Source organism: Elaeis guineensis, chromosome 15, assembly GCF_000442705.2.
Source record: "Elaeis guineensis isolate ETL-2024a chromosome 15, EG11, whole genome shotgun sequence".
Lineage (NCBI taxonomy): Eukaryota > Viridiplantae > Streptophyta > Magnoliopsida > Arecales > Arecaceae > Elaeis > Elaeis guineensis.
Genome location: NC_026007.2, coordinates 60574982 through 60589824, shown reverse-complemented (window position 1 = coordinate 60589824; position 14843 = coordinate 60574982). Strand labels below are relative to the sequence as shown.

Here is a 14843-nt window from a genome sequence, read left to right as displayed (position 1 = left end):
ACCTATAACGTGAACCCCAGCTTCAATACGAACAATTCTGCCGCCCCACTTACCAGCGGGTCCCACAGAAACATGAGGTCAGCTTCCTTTCAGGTCAAAGTCAGCGGCGTCACTAAAATAAAAGGAAAGGATAAAATCTCTGTTGGATCTTTGCCCTTTAATGCGCGCACCAAATCCTCTTTTTCTCCGCGCTTTGTATTCCGTATTTATTTATTTCTTTCTCCTCCTGCCTCTGGCCCGCGGAAAAATCCAGCGAAATCCAGAAGCCAATATTCGGCATTTAGGGGTGATTTTAATTCGGTTTGTCCGCTGAAATAATACCCATGGGTTTCCATCCCACTCATCGGTTGCATCCTGAGGTACTGAACTACTAATTTTTCGTTTTATTCGTTGAATCGTTTCAAAATGATCGTTTTTGGAATAAAAGAATTATTTTGCACCAAAAAAATAAAAGAATTATTGGAATAAAAGTATTCAGTGGTAGTTTCAATAGATTCTGTCTGTTATTTTGGTATATTTGATTCCATTTTTAGTTAGATTTTGTTCAGATTTTGGCAGCTAATAATCTGTTCTAAAAATAGAAAAATACACCTAATGTAAAGGGGAATTATGACATGAGGTTATCTTTCCCTTTGATTTCGATCCATCTTCTCGTCTAAATATCTTTTCTTTGCTCTGGGGTTTTTATTCTCCGAATTGGGTATGATTTCTTTTTTTTGCCAACACTTTTTCTTGTCCATATCTTATGTAAATTTGTTCGTTTCTTGGAACCTTGTAACTGCATTGGTTCACAAATATGGTAACTACGAAGAATTTGTTTTCTTCCTCTGTTTACAGGTATCGGTAGAGCCGAAAATTCTCGTTCAGGAAAGAAATTTGAGCTTTTTTGGTGATTAATTTGTCATCTTCCACAATCAATTAACTTTTTTGGTGTTTTCTTTGTTATTCGAAGTTTTGCATGAACTTCTTATTTTATTGTAAAAAAGTTATAGCCAATTTGTAGAGTTGGAATTGGAGAATTGGTGCTGGAGAGCTTGATTGAAACAGGGAAGGGGGTTTGGGGCTATGGGATCTGTTTGTTCCTGCTTTCACATTGAGGATTTCGAAGATTACGCTTATGCCAATGCTTCAATTTGTACACACTGCATCTGTCTCAGATGCTTGACTCAGCAGTTGATACATGTGGTATGTTTAAATTTTAATATCATCTTTTAAGTTTCCTTCAAGAGTTGGATTGTTGAGTAATATTGGGAACTTAGAAACTTTCTTGTCATGTTCAAGGGCAAAAAATTATCCTTGCTATTAAAGTTATCCTGTATGCCTGTTCTTTTGCCCTGAAGAATACTAATTGTTTCCAGGACTTTTAGCTGGGTCTGACAGGATACAGTGACTTGTTGAACCTTTCAGATATTTAAGATGAAATTAGTTGTCAATTCCAACAAGAATCAACTGTTATAGAAGATCTTTTTTTTTTCTTTTTTCTCTTTTTTTTTTTTTTTTTTTTTTTGTGTTTGTGTGTGTGTGTGTGTTCTGATGATTCTATCTAATTTTTTATTATTCTTGTGATAGAAGATTTTGGTATTGAACTTAAGATAAAGAAAATTGGCATTATGCTACCCTTGTTTGAAGGTTGGATACAAGACATGACCAGCAAAGAATTTAATTATGTATCAACGAGTAGCAAGTAGTGTAGACACCCTCTATTATGTAATGTGTGTGTACATATATGTATCTATTATTGAAAGTTGCTTATGGAAATATCATTATAAGTGTAATATAGTAAAACTTGCAATAGCTATAATTACAATGCCCAAAACTTCTTGCTAAGCACTCATCAAATGGTCTTTGTCATGAAAAAGTTTGATAATGGTCCGTCATTAGTTATATACTTCTTGTCATGAATCTGGAATCAAGTACTGGAAGATTAACATGCATAAAGATTTTTTTAAATCACTTGATAATTTAGAGCGTCTTTAGTAACTGGAAGAAGCCATTAGAAACTTAGAGGTTTTCAATTTTGTTTATAGTTCTAACATTTGAAATTAGTTAATATAACCATGCTGTCAGCTTTGTCCTGTTAGTGGTCTCTTGTCCCCATTAACCTTATGATATTTTAGTTACAACATGCCACGAGTTGCCTTCATTGTTTTTTCTAAAACTTTTCATTATGAAGATTTGCCTTTACTAGGATATATTCGGTTTTACCAGAATATTAAGGTTTTTTTTTTTGCTTTCTGCCAATGACTTTTTACACTTGTTATAAATACATGATTGTTATCACAAGCTGGCTGGTGTTGCTTACTATTTTGCAAATGGTGGAATGTGTGTTGTTTCGACAGTGAAATGAGTGAATTGTAGATCAGGACTCGACCAGTTTAATGGAATGATGTTCAGAATTTGAGCTCCTAAAACACTGCATGATTTGCACCTTTGGTCGGGACATGGATGGTGTTGACAATTCCTTGTCCAATTAATGTTTTCACCATCTGTATTCATTTTAGAATGATGGATAAGAATGCCTGAGCTAGGAATCACATGCAGAATGTTGGTGTTAACTGTTCATGAAGTATTCTCACTTCTCAGAACTTCAAACGGTATCTAATCAACCATTTTTATTGCACATACTGGATTGTTGAGATATCAAAAAGCCTGACTAGCATTTACATTTCAAAAATGAGGATGCTGTGATTTTCAGTAAAAACTGAAAATTAAAAAAATGGAGTTCTTGCAGAGGTGCTAGGATTACCATTGGTAGAAAATAAAGTGAATGAAATTATTACAAGTTTAGTGAGTGTTAGCTGGTTGCAAATTTAACTTGGAAGGGTTTGAAAATAGGAGACTAAAGAAGACATGGATGGAAGTTATGAGGAGATATTTTATGCTTCTCCAAAGGAGTTGCCTTTGGTCGGATTTGATATCTATGTACAATATGCAAACCCAGTTGAAAACATTGAGATCTAAGACATGTAAAAGAGACCTACATGGCATTTTGCATGGGATGAAGTGTGTTTCAATGCAACTAGTTAGAACAAAGGAAATATATATGTCATGAGGTGGATAGCTGTTGAGGCAAATATCCATGAGGGCTGAGAAACACTAGATGCAAAGACATCATGGATGGACCATCTAATGAGGTCCTATCAAACCTATTAAATCTGCTACCTGCTTTATGAGCTAAGTCTGCTATTGTATAGATGGCTGGTCTGGACAGTACAGTCCTTGATATAGGAGATAAGAATTACGGGCTTTTGATACTTCTGATAATATACAGCATAATACTGCCCTGGTTTGCCTAATATCGGTGTATAACCCCTGTTATTACTGCACCATAGGTGGCATAGAGCCAGAATGCATGAGTTTTCACAGTTGAAACTATGAAGGAAACCACTGTACCATTGGAGTACTGAAAGCAAGAAGCATCATAGTTTCGCATTCAAAGTAGGAAGAAGCTGCTAAATGTCTAGGTATAAAGATGGGTATCCCCATCCTCTTGCTTGCCAATGTCAGATTCAACATGATGCAAAGGGTCTCATGAAATTGGAACTGAAGCCAGAGCTGCAGAAATGCATTCAGTATTGATATGACTTGGAGTAACTAGTAATTCCTCATCTTATATGCTTTTCTGCTTTCTGATTTACTATAAACCATGTCAATATCTGCAGAATGCAAATGCCTATAACCTACAATGTTCGCTCCTTTACTCCAACTAACACTTTTATATAGATCTTATGAGAATTGATGATGTTATAGTGGCCCTTAATTTCTGAGATATCCATATAATTTATGTAATAGGCTGAAAGATGCCCATTGCATATGTCTAAGTTGGTCTTGAATGCTCAGCAGAACATTCTGCAATATACTAGGTATAGTTTTTCTGTTTTGTAGTATAATTTATCCAATTTTCAGTAATATCTTCAGAATTTCCTTTTCTCATAATTTTGCCTGGGTTGACATGCAGTGCTTCTTTTTTGGTTCCATTTTTGTGTTTTTTTTTTTTTTTTTTGTTGGCACATTGTGGTTGACAAAGGAACCTGTACTCTTTGCTTGGAATTTTGTTCATCTATCTATGTCTAGAGTATGGTATGTGCAGTTTGTCTTTTTGTTGATAGAGCCTGGGCTAGGATAGTAAGGATTTACAATTATATTTTCTTCCCACACCATATTTTTAATTAGGTGAGGCCTGGCTTCAGGCTTTGAGGCTGGCTGTATGAAGCTGGCCTCAAAGCCTTTGTCATTATATATTAGTAGATGTGAGATCTACTGTATTCTGTTAAGATAAATGGATATTTTCAGATTCTGGCATTTTCAGGCCAAACAAGGGTCAGTTTTATCACTGTCACCTAGTGATTTGGGATGGATGCAAAGAAATACTTGCTGACATCTATTAAAGATCTTTACAGGACTGGTAATGCTTAATTGCTGGGTAGCCAACATGCATGACATTGATTTTCTGGATAAGAGTAATATTTTTATTGGACAATTTGTTCTTATTCTAGTCAAATCCTTGATTACTGTAGTTATGCAGCATTTTTGTGAATACATACTATGCTTAGGTGTTACTACACTTATGAAATATATATCATTACCCACTGCAACCTACTTGTGATAACTAGTGCCCTTTTTTCTTTTTTTTTTTGGTTAAAGGAAGTAGTACGCTCATCGATGTTGGTCAAATTTAATGTTTCCTGGAGGGAGAACATGGGTGCTGTATCTATCCAATTGTGTTGAATCCCATGTTTGTCAGAATCTTGTATCATGCCTGGCTGTTGTAACATCATTAGCTACAGTTCCCATGACGACAGATTGGAACACCACATTCCATAAATGTCTATTTAAAGTAATTTACCTCATGCTTCTAAAGTTTATTAACATCATCATGCTTTATCATATGATATGCTCCCCTTTCTCCTTTTAAACCTCATGAATAGTTGTATATTTGAAGCATTGTTTTTCCCTATGTTCATTCACATGAAGGTGAGATACCCCACCAAATTTCCACATTTATGTTAAAATTGTATTGCAGTTTCATTTATATCTTTTTGAGAATGAACACACTTAATTTATTTTGAAGGGCGCCCGTCTTATATCTAAATATATATACCTTTTCATCTTCTTATATTGGTGGCAGTAAATAAATTGTATCCTTCACATGGACAAGTTTATATGCATAACTTGTGATTTTGACTATCAGTTCATGGTGGTGAACAAGCTGGGCAGTGATAGTAGGCAGTCTGATGAATTTAGTGTCACTGATTTTGATATTTACAAGATAGGGAAGAAATGACTTACCTGAAATTTATGATATGCATGTTGGAAGCTATTGTTTTCTTTCATCTTTGCAGTACATGGGATTTTTTCGAAGAGGGGAGGTGCGTGCTATCCCTTCATCTGTGGAGGGAACTGCTCCTTTAGCTTCTGCTGCACTAGTCACAGATGATTTTATACCTGATACCTACTGCTCTCCTCCAAGGCCTTTACCTTATGATGATCCTAGATTCTCACGGCTGCAACGTGATGGACTTGTCTCAAGGCGTGATAAGTCCTCGAGCCATTTCCACGAGGAATCTGAACCACTTAGAAGAAACAGTAACGATACTGAAATGGAACCAATGAGCAGAGTAGACAAGTGGTGTGGATCTAACTATGAAGGGGAATCCAAGTTATACCATTCTGAGTCCTTGCTGAAACACCCCTTGACAGAAGACACAACAGGAGCAACTTATTTTTTTCCTTCATCCGAAGATGAAGATGTGTGCCCAACATGTCTTGAAGGTAAATAACAGCAACCCTGTATCATATGATCTCTTTATAAGCAGACTAAAGTTTGCTTATCTAATGTCTCATTTATCAACTCTATTGGTTTTATCTACCTGCCAACCGTGTATTTGGGCAAATTTGATCAAGTGGGAAAAAAAGACAAATGTTTCTAGAAAGGATGATCCAGTGGCATATCTTTCCACAGTCGCTTATGTTTCCAATGACATTTGCTTAAATTTTTTTGTAATCAACTTCTTATTGCTCTACATGTTTCTTATATGAATAATGTGATCACTCATCTGCTGTTCATATATTCTCACATTAGATTTCTTCTTCATATACTGTTTGAATGAACTACGCTTATGTTTCCAATTGACATATGTTTAAAATTTTCTGTAGCCAACCTCTTACTGCTCTAGATGTGTTTTTGCATGAACAATGTGATCGCTTATCTGCTGTTCATATATTCCCACTTTAGATTTCTTCTTCATATTACCGTTTGAAGGAAATACTTCTGTATTGATAGTTTGATACAGATAGCCCAAAGATCATGACTGTCAAGTATTATTCCATTGCACATTTTAAATAGTTCTACAATGTCCATTATACTTGTTACAACTGATTATAATGCCTTTTTGGTCAACCTGTTATAATGATAACAAGAAAGCTTGTATTATTTATAATTTCTCTAAAGTTTTTCTTAAATTTTAGTATGGTGCAGTTTTAATAATTAAAATGCAAGCATCCGAGGAACATTGTTTAGAAGTATATAACAGAATTAGTCTTCTGAGAGATGATATGAGGCTGTTTGTATTGGTGATCCATGCATGTTTCCCCTCTCTTGGTTAGATAATATTCTTGTTATCTTATGTACTTGCTGATAAAATATAAGGCCATTTCAATCTATGCAATTGGCTAATTTGATGACTTTGCTGTCTTATTCACTTGATGTTGTCTTTGGTACATGTCATAATTTCTTTCAGTCACACATGGATTGCCCACACATAATGCAGTATTGTCTACAGTTTTTGTGAGGCACACCTTCATCTATTTTGATTTCTAATGCATATACGATCATAAAAAATTGATCATCTTCCATGATTCCTGTATCCATGCATAAGGATCAGGTTGGAAATAAATCAGCCTTACTCTTGTTTAGGATTGATATTACCTTAACTGAGCTGTCACAGGTTGATGTTTTGCCAGAAATCCCCTGTGGCAGGTTAATCACATGGACTGTATTTGACCCTCCTGACCTAGAACACTATAAATTGGCATCTCTTAGTGTTTAAAAAATATACAAAGCTTTGTTTGGTTCTTTCTTGCAATGGTGTCTAATATTTGTTACGTTTATGCAATTGCAATTATTGTTGATGGACTTCACAGCATAATGCAGCATTTTCTTTTCTTTTTATCAGTGCCATGTGTAATAGATCTTATGGACCTGCTGATATATGTATAGTCTTGATACAACCTGCCATATGTTTCCCCTGGACCCAATCATTTGATTACTTTTGTCTAGAGCTTCAATTATCCCAGTTCCATAAGCTCTCAAGTCTTAACTCAAACCCCCACCTTCTACCGTGTTGGTTTGCATTTGCAAGGGTTGCTAGGACTAATGCTATTTATCTGAGTTTGGTAGTGATATATATAGTACTCGTTTTCAAATTTGTGCAAGTCAAACCAAAGCCTCTTTTTTCCATCATTTTGCATTCTTTCTTATGATCCTCATAAATAATGTACCTTACAGCACATATTGCAGTTGAATCGACCAGTTCCATTAAAAACCTTTATCCTTTTTTTTTAAAAAAATATTGAAAATCCGTTTTTCTTGTGGATGCTAATTAGGGTTGGCCAAGAAATGGGGTTTAATTTCAATGGCTGAAATTTATGTGCTTTGGAAAATAGAATAGTTTGTTTTGGAGGATAAAAAATGTTACCTTCTTTAGCATGCACTTGTGATATTGAAAGTATGCTCATTTGCATCTGTCATAATCATTTATTTGCAGAATATACTTCAGAAAATCCAAGGATTATAATGCAGTGCACTCATCATTTCCACCTTAGTTGTATATATGAGTGGATGGAGAGAAGTGATGCTTGTCCAGTCTGTGGCAAGGTAACTGCTTTCTTCCTTGTGGTGATAATAACTATCAATTCCTTCATTTACTTTAGCGGTAAAGTTGTTTGTCTGCTGCAGTTAAAATTCTTTCCATCATCAGTATTTTGTACGTTGAATGCATGGTCATAACCAATGCAGCGTAAAATAGAGCCAATATAGTGGAAGAAAGGCAGGCATAAAGAGAGTGGGTTATAGCTCAACTCCTTTTGTTATATATCTATTCTTGTTTTATTTTTAATCTCTATGGGACTTGTAAAATACAATGTGACCAATTGTATGCATTGTCATGGAAAACAGGCAGTATTTTTCAACATAATTTTTATTCCTTATAGATCTACTTGCCTATTAGCAATGTGCGTTGAACTTTTAAATCCTGTTCTTTTCTGCATCCAAGGCAGATATACATTGATGAAACAGTATCTTTCTACTAGCGCTCATAGTAATCATATTTTTGTTTCCAACATTTTTTTCTGATTAAATAAAATTCCTGGCTTGGCGAAGCTCAAGTTTAAATAGAAAATGCGGAATCTTATTATAATCAGGATGATTGCATTATAAATATTATACATGTCTACTCTTCAAGATATTTTTCACCTACATTTAGATTATAAGATCCCAGTTATATCTATATGTAGTTGGCTTAATAGGTCTCAGAAGCTCCATCAATGCCGAGCTCCATTTGAAGTTAGATCTGCATTTTTTTTTTAAGGCTCTATGCAATCATATATGTGGGCATATGTGCATGCATTCATGAATTTTTGAGCACCCATTTTCTCATAACTGGATAATTTGTTAGTGGCACATAAATGTTTTTCAATATTGTACTACTTGCTGCTGGATGACTATGCGGACAAAGACCTTTATGGCTTTACCATTGTACTCTCTAGTGGGTGATTTCCATTAGCATTCTCGGTCAGATTAGCTCAAGTTATCCAACATGCCAATAGAATTAAATGTGCTTTCAGAATGATTAGATCTATGAAAGTTTCATTAATAGGAAGATTTTGTGTTCTTTAAAACTTTAGATTGATAATGTTGAGATCCTCAATTCTGTGACAGATGTCATTTTCCCACTGGCATCATGTAGCATAGAACCCCAGATGACACAGAAATCCTTAAATTTGGAACATCCTATACTGTATTCAAATGATCGATGCTTGAGGAAATAATATTTTTCCATTGTCTCTTGAAGATCAAAAATACTGACATGCTTGTTGTCAATGACAATCAAATGTGGATTACTATAGCAGGTTTGGTTAGAAGTCCCTTAAACTGCTGATCTTTATTCATGACCCCAAAAAAGGGAAAAAAAACTCTTTATTCATCCTCCACATTATTATTATTCTCAAATTAAATAATGAAAATGATGATAAATCCTATAAATGATCGTGACTTCGTAAGATGTTGAGTTCTTCTATATGGAAAGTAAATGAATCTAGATAAAGATCAGAGTCGTTGGGGTCTTGTTGTTGAGTGGAGATTGAATTCACGTAGAAGGAAGCCTCAAGACTTGGGACCTAACCTTTTGATAGGTTAATTGTTGAAGGCTGAGCTCTAGTACCAAATGACACTACTGTCATGATAGACAAGTGGAAAGTTTCTTCTTTCTCCTATGTGATATCCTGGAAAGAACCTGACGTTCCCTTGAATCTGTACAGACTCGTCATAGAAACTTTAGAGATTACATAATGCATCATCCATTTATTCAAGTATTCTTTTGTTGTCCATATTCCATTGCAAAGACAAATGTCTGGACTCAAAAGAGTTAAAAGATCACTGTGAACATGTTCTTGGGTTTTGCTAAACGTTGATTAGACAATTTGTACCACAAAGATGTTTGCCTAGTTGGTTGACTATGATTGATGATGGGCCATGTAAGCTGGGCATTATGATTAGTACTTTCTACATTGCAAGGGTGTCGCATCCATGTGGTCTGATGTTCACTAGAAAAATGATCTTTGTGGATATATAGTTAATAAATTGGAAATCTTTAGAAGTGGTTAGCTTCAAATTTATTGATTCATGTTCAATATGGTTTTGAGTTGGCAATGAATAAGAAAGCGGAAAAGAATTCAGTAATCCAGCATTTAACAAAGCTTTCCAATGATTGATATGAAATGTCTCAAAATTATTTTTTCATTAACGAGTGACGGTACATATTGTTGTTTCATGCAATTTCATTCTGTCATCCTGTTATGTTGTTGGTTGCTCATTTTAGTATATATTTATGCACTGATGTCTTTTGACAGATGATGGTGTTTGATGAAACAGCGTGATGTCATGGTCAATTTCCATTTCTTCCACAGGTGACTTGGAGGATAAGCTTGTATCTGAGTCTGTAAATGTACAGATGAATCCTGTCATACTCCAAAGGTTGTGTATATTTATATTGCAAAGTAAGCTCTTCACCATTTCACCAAAACAAAAAAAAAAAAAAAAAAAATGAAGGCTGCTCTTCACCACACTTTTAATAGATTCAAATGACAGATGGAAGTCATCATGTGGTGTTCACTGCATTGGGATGCTTTTTTTCTTTCAATATATCTGCATGCATATTGAAGCATGTGCAGCATATACATTATTATACAGAAAGAAGTTTTATGGGTGGTATTTTTAATATCCGTTACCTCCATGAAAGATAATAGCGTTAAATATTTAAAATGAGTATTTTACGAGTAGGTTGCATGATGTGAACAATAAGTTTTAAATATTTAATCAATTTCTGAACAATCTAATTACTTAGTGTACCTTAGATGATCATTTATGTCCAAGTCACGTGTCCAAGTTTTTACTTGAAGTCTTGAACAGCATCCAAGCAGCAAATCAGAACCCGGGATGATGTTATTAACGTGTTTTTTTTTTTTGGTGTGCGCGTGTTGGGGGAGGAATGAGATTGGTAAAAGCGAAACAATAATATCAACAAAGACGTACATGACTAAGACTGATACCATCAAATTGAAGCAACAAATCCTACTTCGGGTGAATGGTAGCACTTGCAGGGATGTCACAATTAAAATCTCTCCTTGCCAGCCAGTTTGCAGGGGGACTCCATTTTTCTATTTTATTTTTTATTTTTTATTTTTTTGTGGATCTAGTTTGCAAGGAAATTGGTCTCTCTAAAGGCATCATTTGCAGCAAAGGAATCCAATGCCCTAGATGTATGAAGAATATCAAGAAGAAGTGGATTTGATGGCGTCCTAGATGTATGAAGAATATCAAGAAGAAGTGGATTTGATGGCGTTGAAGGAGACCTCTCCATGTTCCAATCAATACCTACGATGGAGTCACCTTCAAGCAATGGTCTGTTGTACTTCAAATAGAACACTGCAACTATAAAATCTTCCAGGCTGCTTTTAATTCAGTCATCAGGGCAGAGGTGGCTGGAAAACGTCTAGAACCAGCATAAAGGAGATGACCATAGTGGTAACCCAGCAGCAGCTTGATTATCTATAAGTGAGCCATCAAAATTAATCTCCAAAATCCCACCCAATGAACTTGTAAAGGAGAGAAAGGGAAGCTACTGAAGTTGCAGTTGTCCCAGTACCTTGGAGGACCGAAGCGAGGGCTAGATGAATGGATTGATGAGCAACTAGTCTTGGGCTTGAAACACTTAATCGAAACACAGTTGTCGTTGCGCCTCCATGGCATCCAACCACAATAAGCAACAATACTCTTTAGAGGGATTGAATCTCTTTCTAAAAGATAGTCCAACATCAAATCAAAGGAAACCAAAATGGACAGAAACCGAAGTCATGGCAGAGATATAATCCCAGGTCTCTCTAATAAATACGGCATAATGATAGAACATGATCCATAACCTCATCAAAGTCACATCACAGGTGGTTATATGGTAATTTATGCGCAATAAGATAACTTATATGGTAATTTATGCCATGCGATTTTCCACTAAAATAGCCTGGTCCTTGGGGCAACCCGCAATCTCCAAATAGAAGAGAAGACCTTTGAATCAACACTATCCAAATGAAACTCCGCTATCAATCTGTTATAGACCTCTTAAGCCTTCAATTTGCGGGAACCAGCTTTATGCCAAGTTAATGGATCTTCGCATCTGAATCTTGGAATAGCAAGAGAAGAAATTTCAGCAACCATCTCCGTGCTAGAGATCTCATGAAGTAGAGGAATATTGCAAGAGCCACAACTTGTACACCGGTTGGAGATATGCTCAGACGAGTCGAGGGGATCACGGCCGCCGTCAGGATCTGTAAGGAAAGTCTAAATCGAAGTTGGGGATGCTCCGACAAGACCCTTCGACACCCAAGTCAGTACTCTGCTTCAACAGAAATGGAGCACTCGAACAGGATTTTAGCAAAGTTTAGAGATAGTGCTTAGAGCTTAGAGGAGAACGTATCTAGGAGGTCTCTTTTATAAACGGGAGAGCGTAACCGATTGATAGCAACGTCTGTAACTATTTGGTAGTGGGCCGTTCGGGACCACGTGGAGTTTGTTACAGAGAGTGGAGTGGTGTCCGTTGTCGCGACTTGCCAGAGAGTTCGGATCGGACGGCTGAAGCTCGGTTGGGACGTCTGGTGGAGCGGAATAGCTCTCTGTCTCAGCAATCTAAGAGAAGCTCGGATGTTTTCGAAGTTGCTGACGGGTTAATTGTTGTTGGGTGCCTTAGACGTTGATGCTGCAGACGGAAGTCATCTGCTGTAGAAGCCCGGATGAAAACTCTCTATTGGAGAAATCCGACTGGAGTCCGATTGCTAGAGAAGTCCGTCTAGAATTTGTCTGATGTAGAAGCTTGTCTGAAGACTGTCCGCTGGAGAGGTCCGGTTGCATGAGGAATCCGACAGAAGATCGACCGATAGTAAAATTCGGAAGGCGCTATAGAAGATTGACCGATAGAAGAGGCCGGAAGGCGTTGTGAAATTTCGTCCAATGGAGGAGTCTGGAGGACACTATGGAAGGACGATCGCTGGAGGGGTCCAGAGGGAATTTGTCCGTTGGAGGGGTTTGGTTGGCACCGTTGAAGTCCGGTTGGCGATGTTGAAGGTTGATGGCGGGAAAGGTACGGAAGACACTGGAGACAGTCGGTCACTGTAGAAATCCGGCTGCTGGAGCTCTGTTGGTTGTAGAAGTTCGTTTGGAATCCATCCGCTGTAGAAGTTCGGATGGAGTCCAGTTCTTGCAGAAGTCCGAAAGGAGGCCGCTTACTGTAGAAACTCAGATGGAGACCGATTGCCGTGGAAGCCCGGATGGAGATCGCTTATTGTAGAAGCTCGGTTGAAGTCCGCTTGCAATAGAAGTTCGGACGGAATTCGCTTATTGTAGAAGCTCGGATGAAATTTGGAAGGCGGTCGACCACTGTAGAAACTTGGATGGAGTCTGGTTACTATAGAAGTCCTGCTGTTGGAGAAGCCCGGACATTAACGAAGTCCGAAAGAAGCTCGGAGTAAAGTCGATCGTGATGGGAGGAAATTTGGAAGAGATTCGGAGAGTAGTCGATCATTGTAGAAAATCGGCTGATAGTGAAGCTCAGAGAGCATTTGGAGCAGTCCGATGACGACTGAAGGAGCTCATTATTGGAGAAGTCCAGAGGGTACGATTGAAGTTCATCCGTTGGAGGAATTTGGAGGACACTGTGGAAGGTCGACTGCTGGAGGAGTCCGGATGGTACTGTGGAAGCTCGGACGACCGGGGGAGTTCAGAAAGACGTCGTACAAGGTCGGAAGCCGGAAGAGTCCTGAGAGGGTTGGCCTCTTACGAACTTTGGCTGGGGTTATTTTATACCCAACACTAGTCTCCCTACTTTCGAGTTCGGGTTTCGAATGAAGGAAGTACAAAGAAATTTTCACAGCCGAAGTTGCCCCCTTTGATTTTCGTACTCGATTGTTTTCAGATATTTTAGCGTTTGGCGCGCCGGTGTTAGAGTCTTTTTAAATTGAGGTGATCCGAAAAGATTTTTTCAAAATTTTCGCTGGAGCATCACCCCAAGTACGGTGCAATAATGATTCTGTCAGTTGTCAGCCGTCTGCCACGACGAGTGAAACACGCGGCGGTTGTAGGTCAGCCAAAGGAGATCTGCAATCATTATTGCGCCGGACCCTGAGGTCTATTTAAACCCGTCCCCCTCCTTCAGGGGCTTCACCTTGCCTGAGATTTTTCTTCGGTCCCCTCTTCTTCCTCGAGAGCTTCGTCCTCCTCCGACGTCCCTCTCGATCTTAGACGTCCTTCAGGTCGACCTCCATCGCCTTTGCTGTGCTCCTGCACCTCTCGGACCAGCCTAGGTTAGTTTCAGAACCCTTCTTTTTCTTTCTGTTCTTTCATTTTTCTTCATCTGCATTCCGCCCATTCAGTTTCTCCGCGAGCGCCTTGTTTCCTAATTTTTCTAATTTTTTCGAGATTTTCATTTGATTTAAAATATCCTCCAACACTTCTTCCTCTAGCGGTTCTAGAAGTTCATCAGCTCCAGCCCCCCAAAATCCTAATACTGTATATGAACCCGTACTTAGGATCAAACCTCGTCCGATCTTTGAACCAGACACCATTCCCAGTTCTTTGACCTCGGACGAACTCTCGCTGATTAGGATTCAGTACAGAATTCCTCTGGAGTATGAGCTTGAGTTTCTCGAGCCAACTGACCGAGCTAGCGCCCCTCCCCCTGGCCGCTTTTGTTTATACCAGGAAGCCTTCCATGCCGGGCTTCGACTTCCACTCCCACCTTTTGTTGTTGCTCTTTTTCGCTTTTTAAATATTTTTCTAGTTTCTGTAGCACCGAACTCCTTTAGGTTTCTGATATGATTTCTTTCTCTCTGTCATTTAGCTGAAGTCCAACCAACTCTTCCCTTGTTTAGAAACTTTTATACCTTTAAGCGTCACCCTTCGGTAAAGGACTGGTGGTACTTCTCCCCCCAGTTCGGTAAAAAGGGGTTGCTGAAAGGTGCCCCCTCTTCTATCCACAACTGGAAGGAGAGGTACTTCTACGTCCGATGCCCGACCCTGA

The 14843-nt window shown here is 38.0% G+C and overlaps 1 protein-coding gene across 10 annotated transcripts; it reads left to right on the top strand.

Moving 5' to 3' along the window:
- The first annotated feature begins 161 nt into the window (after positions 1-161).
- LOC105058118 (E3 ubiquitin-protein ligase At3g02290) lies at positions 162-10451 on the top strand. Of its 10 annotated transcripts, XR_012137192.1 has the most exons (9): positions 162-359; positions 838-889; positions 993-1185; positions 3333-3597; positions 4645-4837; positions 5343-5772; positions 7767-7876; positions 7958-8063; positions 10129-10451. XR_012137192.1 is itself a non-coding variant. In XM_073249427.1 (7 exons), the coding sequence occupies exons 4-7, from the start codon at positions 4679-4681 to the stop codon at positions 10219-10221; spliced, it is 735 nt and encodes a 244-aa protein (XP_073105528.1). In that variant the 5' UTR covers positions 162-359; positions 838-1185; positions 3333-3597; positions 4645-4678; the 3' UTR covers positions 10222-10451. The 10 variants fall into 10 exon arrangements, 3 of the variants coding, with proteins under 3 accessions (XP_073105528.1, XP_029124213.1, XP_073105529.1); XR_003802624.2 differs by lacking the exons at positions 3333-3597; positions 4645-4837 and having other exon boundaries at positions 1004-1185; XR_003802625.2 differs by lacking the exons at positions 3333-3597; positions 4645-4837.
- Positions 10452-14843: the final 4392 nt, after the last annotated feature.